This window comes from Saccostrea echinata, unplaced genomic scaffold (assembly GCF_033153115.1).
Source record: "Saccostrea echinata isolate AGI-Se365-2 ecotype Australia unplaced genomic scaffold, CSIRO_AGI_Sech_v1 ptg000030l, whole genome shotgun sequence".
Classification (NCBI taxonomy): Eukaryota; Metazoa; Mollusca; class Bivalvia; order Ostreida; family Ostreidae; genus Saccostrea; species Saccostrea echinata.
The window spans coordinates 8013829-8026870 of NW_026889779.1; the positions used below are offsets into that span (position 1 = coordinate 8013829).

Sequence of the window (13042 nt, forward strand, 5' to 3'; positions counted from 1 at the left end):
AATAAACACTGATTAATTTGCATATTCACTGTATGATGTATTCACGTTTATATCTTTTTCATTGTTCACAAATTCAGGACAATTTTAAAAATGGATGGGCAATTTTAAAAATTGCAAGAATCCATAGTTAGAATACTTATATTGGTTGTCAATCAGTCCGTACCATTTCTTGAGGAATTTTATTTCTATTTCTATTTTAAGGGAGACGTGGATAAATGAAATATTTGTATTGTATTCATAAAATGACCGAATGCATATACAGATAAATACATTTTTTGAAGCCTAGTAATGGTTAGTAACTTAAGAAAATTAAAGGGTTTATTCTTAAACTCATCTTGATTATATAACATTTATGTAACTCGCATTGTGCATTGTATTTTTTATTTCTTTGGACTAGGATTCGGTGTGTGTATTAGATTTTTAAATTCGTATGACACAATCAGAGCTGCCAACCCTTGCGATTTTGGCGTAAGTCTTGCGGTTTTCGCGTCTAAAAATACGTCTTACGATTTCTCTATTTATTCTACCTATTCCCGTTTTTTTCTCCGTCAAAAGTTTGAAATACAGGAATTTTCATAGCTGTCCACCTTCAGTTTTCATCATCATGTTTCAGTATCCTTGGTGAAGAGAGAAAAAAAAACTTTTGACTTTTGATTTTTTTCCCCTCCAAATTTGAAGATAAAACTTATTGAGCAGAATAAGTAACTTAGTTTTGTCTATATAAAAAAATACAAAACAAATTTTATGAGTGCATCAGGAAAAATAATAAAACAAGGTGAGCAAAAGGCCATGTAGAGATTTTTATGTTAATTTGATGATAAATATTCATCCTGTCACGGACTGGCACTGCATGACGATTGTCGGCACCACTGGGGAAAAATCATTTTGAAATAAAGCCTCATTTTAACATTTTTTATGTTTCTGTTTTGTTGCTTTCAAACATAAAAAAGATTTGATTTTTTTTAATCAATTTTTTAAATATATTTTCTGTGTCTTGGAATTAAAACCGATGCTTCTTGGGTAGGGTGAGTAGACAAAAATAACCAAGTATATGCATTCTTTGAATCGAGTTATTCAAGCAGGGCAAAGGTGTGAATTAAGAGAAATTGAATTCTTTATACAAAAGTTGTGAGGTCATTATTATCTCCCTTTGACAGATTATGTCCTATTCATCATATCCTTTTTTGCATGTACATACATAAAATTTCTATATTCGAAATTCAGAAAATGGCCGATCTTAAATATGTGTCTTCAAGAATAACTTCTGTATGAAGAGTTATATAAAAAAATATATATATACATAATTACCTGTTTATGGTTTATTAGTACTTTTATTTAAGAAGCTGTAAATAATTCAAAAGAAGAAAGAATTCAGTTTGTCTCTATAATATTTTTCATCTTGATCAATCTCTATAACATTTGTTCATCTCGATCATTTGACTGGGTTTGTAAATATTTTGCACATTATACTAAACATGAATAAAGCATTTCATTTGAATTTTTGGCCGATTTAGAAATTTATTTTAGAGTTACAGTTGTAATATGATCGTTGATGTTTTTTGTCCATTTAAGTCTCCCAAATTACCTCCAAATTAAAGATCCAAAATTTTTAGAACCCTCCCTTTGTATTGTTTGTATCGAATCCGTGGAGTGTTTCTATATACTTGTATTTCAAGCAATAGCTCGAAAATTAAAAGCCCCCGAGCTTTTTTAATAGGATGCCCCAGCGAAAGTGCGGTGTGGTGTTTTTTGGGGCCAACTTGGTTGTTATATGATAAGGCAGAAGATTGTTGGAGTGTATGATTTCATGGTAAAGTGACGGTTAATTATTTCACTTTTATATTCTTTTTATTGCCAAGTTTTCAGCATTTAAAGATAAAAATGAGAGATTACGGATCCATAAATCAAAAAACTTATACAGCTGTGTACGGGTACATCCATTGTCACCCTGTAGGGTGTTCTAGCTCGCCATGGCTGCTACCTCTGACGTTTTGTCGTTCGTTGTCACAAAGGCATTTTACATTCAGTTTAAGGCATTTTAACCTATTTCTGTATTTTGTGTTTTTTAAAAGATGTATACATGAAAAAAAATTTTTTACACACCATTTAGAGTGGTATATTTAGATTTGACCTCCGTGACCCCGCGCCCGACAGATGCTATAATTGTTGACCATGTTTCCTGTACTTCAGACAGTGAGTCTTGGTACATCTTGGTACTTGTCGCAATTCCTCGATGCAATATCTTGTAAGACGGACTTCTTTTCCTCTCAAATTCATCATCTTATATATGTAACATTGAGGAAATTTGTTCCATCATAGGTTTTTTTTCATATCCTCTGTGTAACATTTGTCATATACCAAAATCACTTCTTTCCAACTCTGACTCAATTTCAACGATTCAATTTTTTATTTATAATTTGTTTTTTAATTTTTCTTCAGGTTTAAAATTTTTCTCCACTCACATGCAGTTTTTATTTCTCCGTGGAAAAATATTTAACATGATTCAATAAATAAATAAATAAATAAATAAATTTGATTTTCTGCTCAAAAATTATAATTAAAAAAATTCAGTCAAAGAAATCCAGGATTCTATTGGAATTTTTTGTACAGTGGATGAAAGCAGAGTTTATTTGGTGTTTTTATAAGGTATCAATGCAGACGGGAAGTCTTTAAAATTGTTGGAGGATTTATCGCGTCCTCGATCAACAAGTCATGAATATTCAGAACGTAATCCCTCAATTTGTATAAAGATCATGTATGTATATTCATGTTACAATCGATTATCACCTTAAATCTTGAGAGACAGATCATTATCTACTTGGAATATAGAATAAACATAGGAAAAAATTTTCATATCAGACATTGGAAAATTTTTGAAAGTAAAGCCCTTTTACTAATTATTATGGTTTATTTGATTTCTAGCAAACGGTTGTACATGGTGATTATAGATTGACCAAAGAGGAGGGAGATGTGATGGAAAAACGTGGAAATTTATTTATTTTTTTTTAAAAATTCGAACTTAAAAAAAGAATGCTTTTTATTTGTGAAACTTAGACTATTCCATACGTAATTAAAAATGCGAATGCTTCGTCGTGGTAATTGTTTTGATATCTACTCTTTGTGATGGTTTTAAAAAAAATCCTTAAAAACCCTTAATATCGTAAGAATAATATTTTTGCAGATTGAAGTAATATTTTTTCCTGAAGAACATGATTTCTTGTACTATTAAATCATATATATTTTTTAATTTCAATGGTAAAACGTCTACATTGTGAAAACCCACATTTCTTTTTTTGATTGACAACTCTCTCGGCATGTGTGAATTTCATAAGTGGCAGATTTTACCAGAAGTCAAAATATTGAATGTTTTGTCGAGTGATGATGGAGAAGGGCTTATTATGACGAGGAAATGCTTAAAAACAAGTGGCATTTTAGCGGACTGTCGGTCTGACGTGTGAGAAAAAACAGGATCCCTGCACTCAAAGAATTAAAAAAAAAGACACATTTCTTAAATAAATATTTTCTTATTCCACTGCTTGATTGTAAATTTTCTTGTGCATTTTAAAATGAAGAGGAATTTCTTGTTTATGGGATTTTGTCTCAACAGTGCCCGTGTAAGATAAATTGTATATGTGTTCCGAAATTTGACTTTCTTTATCAATTGTCATGGTGACAGAATGAAAAATATCCTATTTTTCCACGTAATATGTAAATTACAAGCACATTAGTCACTTGCATAAACGTAATTATGTGAAGAAACTCAAATATTCAAATTATTGCTATTTATAATGCAGAAATATTTATCTGAAATGTCTAAATTTTTATTGCACTTGACATCTTAACTCATTAACACAGAGTTGTAAAATTAAAAACAAAATCTTTTACATGGAAGTACAATTAAACTCTTGAACAGTTAATTTTGTGACATTGTAGGATGACCCGTCACATAGATAATTTCAGTTGGTCATCTCTGACCGCTTCAGAGTCACGATACGGGAATGTTAGCGGGATGCCCCAAGCATTACATTCTCCAAACCAACTTACCCAAGGCACACTTCAGGTATCTGGTGGTCGTGCCTCTTGCCGAAACTGCTTATCCAAAGTACAAGCAATAATCCTCCAAATATCACGGATAAATTATAATTCCCTTTCAACTGTCATGGTTGCACAATTAACAATCGCTGACCCAAAGAAGCCCTCTTAGTGCTGAACATTCGTCATTTCAGAGTGACTTGATCTTGTAAACAAAACATCTGTTTGAAACATACTAAAGGTTTGCAGCTTGTTTACATCCCAAAAATCTTACCTAATATTTGATCAAAAGTATAATAATTATTAGCAAAACTATTCCATTTAGAAGCAATAAAAGTGGTTAACTATTTTTAAATATTTAATCGACACAAAAACAACTGGACATCACAACAAACACGAAATAACTTTGTCAGAGTTTTTCCAAACTCTTGGGGTTGGTTAACAGTTCGCGGAGAATTCTCCACACTTGTTTGGCAGCATTGTCCATAGAAGATGGGGCTTTGCCCTTAAACAAGTCCACGTTAGGCAAGAAATAATGCGGACACCGGCGATTTTGTAGGCAGGAAATGGTCTGGAGAAGAATTCCGTTAAGTCGGTCTCCTAGAGAAGTGTCATCCCACTCCATTTCCCTTGGGTGCTTCTCACATTCATACAGAAGCAGGGTTTTGAAGTGATAGTTTGTGATTGGGTTCCCGGGAAGGTCTAAATGACGTTCCCTCAAAGTTTTAAGAATGCTCAAACACCGCCGTCGACAACCGCCGTACAATAGCCGGTCCTCAGCGTACTTGAACGTCAGTACCCAAGCGTCTCCCTCCGCAGCACTCTGTTTGTCTTTCATGTATATACTTTCCCTGGACAGTAGATCAAACCCCTCGGTTTTCACCTCAGCCACGAGGTTGGGGTTTGGCCATTGGAGATGTGGAACCGGCCAGTGAGCGGCAGAACGGCACCAAATTCCTGCGCATCGAAAGGCTGGAATAATTTGCACCACATACCTTTCTTTGATTCTAAGTTTGACTTCTGTTGTGTCTGCTACCATTTTTACAGTGTCTCTATAGCTACATTTGTCCACAGCTTGTGCCACCAGGGTCTGGAATCGCGATCTGATTTTCCTGGCGGAGAGGTATCCGGATGCAGTTATGAATTCCACCCATAACGACATTGACCTTTTCCGACCGTCACTAAGTTTAAGTACAGCACAACCCGGAATTGATCCATCGTCCACGAAGTTGAACACTCCCATTTGGTTCAGGTATAAGACAACTTCAAATTCTGTTGGAGAAACTATTTCTAAACCCTCAAAGCGTCCATTCACTTCATTGAGAGAGCTGATAAACCTAGGTTCCTGAACCTCAACTTCTTTGAGGACATCCTGCACTACTTTACATACTTCACGTATAGTCTTTATCGTGTTTCCTTGACGGGTTTGTACCCGTTCGTTATAGTACTTATTTAATTGGAATAAAATCTTGGACTGGGCCGCTAACATGTCCGGAGAACTCCCTTCCAGAAGCATACTCGTATTTTTGTCTTTAATAAATTTCACAGAAAATCCTCAAAATTGTTTTCACTTGAATCACGAGTCAATTCATTTAATTAATAATTATTGCACTTTACGTTAGTCCTTCGTGCGAGAGATGAGGGGCAACAAAACGTGCGAGTCACGTTACTTTCACTTTTCCAGTTGCATGCTTAGCGACACAGCGGAAGATGAACTCGCTCTCTTTATTGTCTGTGTTATGATTGTGAAAATATTTTTTTGTATTTATTAGCCACGGTGTATGCTTGGATGGAGCTGATATACAGTCATACTACACTACGTCATGCGTATACAAATGTTCTGTAGCTGACTATCAATTTGCTGGTAATTGAAAAATCAACTTGTCATTAATTCTGCACCAATCGCAGAACAGAGAATACCTTATGCAGATTTTCACCTGAATACGGCCGCCCACCTAATTAAACCCTGCTGTTAGCCATTTGTTGTTTTCTACCTAGCCCCGCCCCCTCTATCTGTTCATCAAGCGGATGATTAGCCGTAGACACCCGCAGCGTTGAGCACTGGATATTAGCCATGCATCGTTCAACGGGCAAATAATCCTAGCGGGGTTCTGATAAACTAGCATCTTCTCTCTCATCGCTTTTCTCTGCCTTTTTGTGTGTAACAACAATATATGCTTCTTCTACTTAATAAAAATTCTTTTCATAAATTGAACAAATTAGGGAAGTTCTTTTTGTTGTTGTTTGAATGAAATAGAAGACTTTGTTATTTCACTTAGTCTAGTTGTATTTTGTCCTCATCTTGACTCAATTAGTAGCATTTCCCGTGTATTCCTTTAGACGCCAGTGCTACAAAGTCGATCGAGGAAATGTTGCAAGAAATATTAATATTTCCCACTTAGCATTTCATGTTCTTGAAAACTTTATTTTGACTGTTTGGGGCTGGTCATTAAATCTAATGCTTTATTTTTTTCCAAGAGGAAGGACTTATCAATTTTATTTCAATTCATATTTTCACTTAGAATTAAAAAAAATTGTTGATTATCTATTAGTCTGGGTTTAACTCAAAGTTGGGATATTTTAGCTATATTTATTTCAATAATGGATCTCATTATAATAGCATGTATCACATGGAAATTTAACAGTACACGAAATTCATTATGCAAAAAAAAACTTATATTGCAATTTTCCTTTATTAAAATAATAAAATAAATTAATATTTATTTGAATTCATAATAATATGAATTCAGTAGCATGCTTAATTCATCAGATTTCTAATAAAAAAAAATCATTAGAAAAATACAGTTATGTTCAAGACTTTGTCAAACAAACATTTCAAACAAACTGAAAATAAAATTACATAGGTAGGAAAATTTATTAACTTTTTTCAGACGTGGCCTTTTTAAACACGAATAAAAATTCCATTAAAAACCACAATAATATATAAATGATTCAATAATTGTTCCACATGTATACCAATCCTATGATTTGGTATATATAAATGTGCTTTGACAATCATAAAGAAGACAAAAGACTTTATGTGAAAGAAATTATATGTAAGAAATTATGTGCTGTATAAATGATTAAAACATGACTGTATGTGAGGCCGGAATAAACTTGCTTTCAAAGGACTCATAAATTCGTGTTGGATATAGGAGAGCTGGTCACATAAATACATCTACTGCCGGCTCTTCAGAAAGACGTGCATTTACAGGAGGACGGTCGTTCCCTGATGGCAAGCTCATCCCTCCACTGTGGGTATCATTACCCGCGTGCCTTAGCCCGGAATATTGGCATTTTTCTGCCTCAGACGGACTGATGGATGAAAGAGCAGCTTAATGATTATAAATAATCACAAGAACGGATCAGCCCGGTCTCCGGGGGACTGAAAAATATATCGTGTGTCCTAGTCTCTGGTACCTAATTTGATTATTCTTACAAATATTCCCAGAACCTTTTGAGAAGGCAGGATATCTGGCTTGCTAGCACGTGGAACTTTTCGCAACTATACGTCACAATTTCCTTGTCAGGCAGTAGATATTTTACACATTTTTTTCTTGGAGACGAGTTTCTTTGTCTTATTTCACCCATTCATCACCAACACCTCTGCAGTCGGAACAAGTGATGTCTATTCGATACATTCATTAGGTAATATAATGCACAGTGCCCATATAAACCCATCACCTGTCGCACAACCCGATTGCATCAGGTTTCCTTTAATGATACACTTTTTTCTGTCGTCAAAAATTCCATCTTTCAACGACACTGGATATGTTTTGGAATTTTCATACCTGGCATATTCAATTTTTCCTTGTCTGGGTATGACTATATAAAAATTACACAAGCTAAACCAGAGTTAAATCGAGTTAACATTGCAATATTTTTTTTACTTTCTGTGAAGCCCTTTTTCTTTTACTTTGGCGGTCCGAGGTCAGCAGACGACATCCAGTAGATTGTCAGAAATGACGTCACCTCTGACCGCCACTCCGTCTAATTCATTAAGGGTCGTCTGTTCCCCTCTCATCCGGTAAATGAACAGCCATAGGCACTTACCGACTTTGAAAATATGCTCTTTTCTGTTTCCGGTGAGTTTTTGGCATATTTCATTGCCGACAAGAAGGATCTGAAAATGTTGATTATTTTTTAAAGGACCTTACTTCGTACAAATGCTGCAACCGTAATTAATAAAATTAAAAATAAATATTCATATTAATTGTTCTTGTAATAATTATTGTTTTTTATTTATTTAGGACATATCAAGCAATATATATAACTTCCCAAGAGTTTTGGCATAGTGCGTGTTTCGGGTACTTCATTTTGTGCTCAACTACTGGAAAATAGATTTTTGCGTTTCATTAGCCCGATGGAACACAAAGCCCTTTCATGTCCGACCGCCAGTGAAAGTAACCAATTTGTCTTCCATCATTTATACGTTTTCATTTATTAGCGTGTTTCATTGTGTTTTAATCGAAAAAATGAGTGAATTAAGAGAGGCCGGTTTGCATAATCGATAAAGCGGTGCAACAACCTTCATTATTTATCGATTATTAAATAAACTAATCTGATTGTCTGTATGTAAACTAAGACTATAGGATTTAGTGCTGGAATCTGAGTGAACCGCTCTTTCATAGAGGAATAATTTTTATCACATGTGAAACATTTATCTGCGTAATCAGAAACAAACAGAAACACAAACAATACTGTTCGCATTCCTTCTGGTGGTGTAGCTTAATTGACCATGAAACTTATTCTGTGTGAGTACAATTGGCAGTCTTCCCTCTATTGTTAATGTAGGGGAATAGCCGGGGTTAGTCTTTGATGGTACTAGATTGCCAAACAGATTTACATGTACAATATGACGTTATATACTTTTTTGTTATAAGTTGGGAGCATTTTACTTTAAACAAAATTTATCTTTGACTGCAGGTAATGTATTGTGTGGCTTTACTGAATGTGTTTATGGAAACAACCTTGTTTCATGCGTTAAAGAACATTGATTTTAATAAATTTAGAGACATTTGATGAAACAAAGTTTCTGGTGTTTTTATATGTTTGGACCCTTGCTATTTCGCTACCACTGAACTACTGTTCGAGGTTAAATAGCTGTTTATGTGATCTGATTACTATAAGATTTGACAGACATGGCTCTCAGGTGCTACAGAACCCCGGGAGAGCCCGGGTAACGTTACATTTCCCTCGGTCAGGGAGGGATAACGTAGACATTTGTGGTCTTTTGATGGGTCTCTATGGGAACCACACACCAATTCCATATTCCACAAGATTGATTAGTTCTAACAATTAACTGAAAACTTTACAGTCGTGTTCGATTGTCAGGGAACTAGAAAGTAAACAAACCAAGACATCTTTGCCTTTTTTGCAAGATATACATGGGTATACTGTGTCGACAAGATCTTTGTTCCATTTGGCGGGAACATTTTTGCGATGAGAAATGATGTATACAAAGTCTGAATACCTTTGACATGACTTCTATCAAAAGGGAACACGGGATTTCTTAATGAGTAGCTGAGAGAAAATCATATGTCAGAGCGCATCTCTTAATACCAGCCAACCATAAGTCACCAACCCACTAGTTAGGAGCTCAAGCTCAATGAGAATTTATGTTGGCTTTATTTTGGACCTTTTCCTCCTCGTCTTTACTTTGTTATCAATTTTCAATTTACAAACATTCTCTTTATCATTTTTCCAACATTTTTTTTTTTAAATCTTAGTTGAAATTTTTTTCAATTTAAAACTTTTCTTTATTCTTTTCCAACATTTTTATGAAAAATCTTTACTAAGTATGCAAAGAGTATTCAGATGTCCGATGTTAAAAAAAAATATATTTAATATTTGCATTTTGTTAATTTCAAAACACTGATTATTATTAGATAAGTTGTATATAGTGTAAAGTTTAAGCCCTTTTTTGGCTTGGAATTTTTAAAGAATGAAGAAAATGCTACTTCATTTAGAACTAGTTGTAAAAAGGGTTTTCTTTCTTTATTGTTGACTGAGTAAAGAAAATATTTTAAGTATTTTCCTAAATTTTTTTTAGCTAAAATAAAGATAATATTTGCCATAAGCCTATAACGAGTTTCACTTAAAGATAAGCTGTTCACAAGGGGACGTTTTTGGCTAGATCTCGGTATTTTATTTGAGAAGAGAACACAGAAGTTGTTTATGCTGTGGCGACATCATTGATCTTATCTTTTCGCCTTTTTGCTGGAAATCTTTTTAATGATATGTTTATTTTCTAAATTGTTGTCTTTTAATTTGAATTCATTGTTGCATGTATATTTTTTGCGACAAAACGTGGAAATGTAGCTTGAATAATGGGCCGAGCAGGTGGTTTAAGTTTACAATTAAGTTCACATGAAATCACATGCTTTCGAGCGAAACGACCATGCATATAATAAATACTCTAATCTTTGTGGATGCTTCAACAATTTATTTTCTATAAGTATATAAATATTTTCACCATTAGGTTTGTTATTTTCTCATTTGTTGTCAAAATTGATGCCTAAGCATACGTTATTGTAATAAATCAATTAGCGCTTTGTACCTTTTGTATCCAGAAGTAAGGAAATGTCAGATTAACCTCTTTTACATCATAAATAAACAAATTAAGAATATATTGAAATAAACAACGTGGAATAAATTCGCCTAATCGGGATTAACCAGATGTGTCAATCTTTTACACGCGCCCGTGGGTCTAATGTGGCACATTTACGATGTACATGTTAGTCCCTTGTACTGATGCAATCTGCGATACATTTTTAAGTTACATCAGATAAATGGTTTTTAAAAAACTATTATCGTTTGTCGGCTCATTGAATTTTTAATGATCTGAACAGGTCAAATGAAGTTAGGATGTAAAATCGGATACCTTCGGATATGTACAAACACACGGCCCCGGGACATCTTCGGTTTTTTAGGGGCTGACTAATCGCTTCTCTACTTAAAGGGTAAGATTTATGATTTTTGACAAATTGTGCCAAGAGAAAACATCACGGAAACATATATTTGCAAACATTAATTGGTAAAATCTTGTCCAAAACTAACGATGTGTATTTATGATTTTAGTACAGTGTAATATGAAAAAAAATGAGAAAAAATCCATTGTCCTTCAACATGTTTATTTTATGTATACAACAAATTATTGTAGAAGAAACAATCCGATATTTAAGAATTTTATTTAAAAGAAATTTAAAAATTTATCCTGGACAAGATTTATTCCTCTTAAAAGTTGCAACTTGAGATAAATACAGATAAATATCTGTAGTTCAATAATCTCTTCCGTAAAATTTATCTTCAAAATGCAATGCCACAAATATAAAGCTCGCTAAATTAGAATGTGTAGTGCGTTGAGACTAGATTCTTGGTTGTATTACATAATTCAGCCTACAATAAAGATACCACTGTATAATTCTGACAAAGTCCAGCCCCACACAAAGATAGGACTGGGTCTAAATCCCTTCTGACTGTCGCTGTGTTGTTCCCCCTCCCTAGTAGTTATTCCATGTTTAACATGCAGTTAAGGGTTCTGGGAGGGATGGTAATTATCAAGGGAATACTGACTCGGTTTAATGCCGACAGGTTTATTTGCAGATTATTTACTCCATATCTGTTCTCCTCATACAGTTCCACGCAGGAGGTCTCCCTCTCTGTGTCGAGTCCTTGTGTTATTACAGTAAACATTTTATATTTTTCCTAACTTCTATCTTGTGCAATTCTTTCAAACAGTAGTCATCTTTTCTTCCCCATCAAAAAAATTCTCTTCAAGGGAAAAAAATAATGTTGATTTATTCAAAGATTGTTACATCTTTTAATTTTTATTCATTATCCATGGCGTAATTTCAGCACAAAATTCAATTTGCTTTATTTTTTTTTTTTTATTAATAAGCATTTCCTCTCGATTTTTAGAAAGAAAAATGCAGAATGTTGCACTTATTAATTAACGTATTTATTACTTTGCCAGTATTTCTTGAAAATATATTGTTAAAATATTTTCATATTTAGATAGTCGCTTATGCAAATACACGATTTAATTCCAATCTGTCAGAAATAATGTAAAGTTTTAACTGCGAAATTTCTATATATTTAAGGTAAGGAGTAGAGAAAAACTTTTTTTCTTCAATTTATTTATTTTTATTTAATTATTTTATTATCATTATTTTTTTAAATATATTTTTGGTTGCAAAATTATGTATATATTAGTGTATATTTCTCTCGAATATTTTGGGGTTGTGGTTTATATGTTTAAATATGCATACTTCACACTTTTCATAATGAATTCATATACATATAATTATTATAAAACTTTCCTCATTAATCATGCATATGGGCATGTTTATTCCGAAGGGCGACTATATATTTTAACTGATATCAAATAAACAATATTTTTTTCAAAATATACAAAAATTAAATCTGAAAATTGTCCACTAAATTTATAGATGCGGTTATGTTACGGTTATTTTTTTTTTTAAATTTATTAATTAAAAGAAATTGCTCTTTGTGTTGAGGATTCGGGGATAGTAATAAATCGTCATAAAATGCTACAGTGTCGTGGATATTTTGAAGAATGTGATTTATGTGAACGTTCGAATCACAGAGTATCAGCGTGTTAATCGCTTCTCTAAACTCAATCTAGCAAAGATAGCCCAAACAGAAATTGGTTCCATTTGTAGGAATAACATTTTGTTTTAACATCCTCACTTAATAAACAGAAGTATGCAACCAAAGTAGCGCCGTCAGTTTGCTGGAATGCTCTCTATGTGAGATATCGGGATGCTTTAGAAAGACGCGCAAATGAATTTCTGTCTCCGATTCTGGGGGAGAGAGAGAAAAAATGTCACCTGTTTTTTTTAAATCAAAATAAAATATTGTCAAATTCTTTGTAACATTTAAGTAGAGATAATCACTCATACAGAATCGATAGAAACCACTCCTTCTTGTCAAGGATAATGGATAATTTATTTGATAACCAACAATTCACCAAATTTATAAAAAAAGG

The 13042-nt window shown here is 33.4% G+C and overlaps 2 protein-coding genes across 5 annotated transcripts in view; one reads left to right on the forward strand and one right to left on the reverse strand.

Moving 5' to 3' along the window:
• The window catches only part of LOC133197203 (neurobeachin-like), a 121782-nt gene that overhangs the window by 72983 nt on the left and 35757 nt on the right, over nucleotides 1–13042 (forward strand). The window lies entirely within an intron of this gene.
• LOC133197202 (protein mab-21-like 2) lies at nucleotides 4373–5856 on the reverse strand. The gene has a single exon (XM_061333109.1). It carries the CDS (start codon nucleotides 5546–5548, stop codon nucleotides 4442–4444), a length of 1107 nt encoding a protein of 368 aa, XP_061189093.1. The 5' UTR covers nucleotides 5549–5856; the 3' UTR covers nucleotides 4373–4441.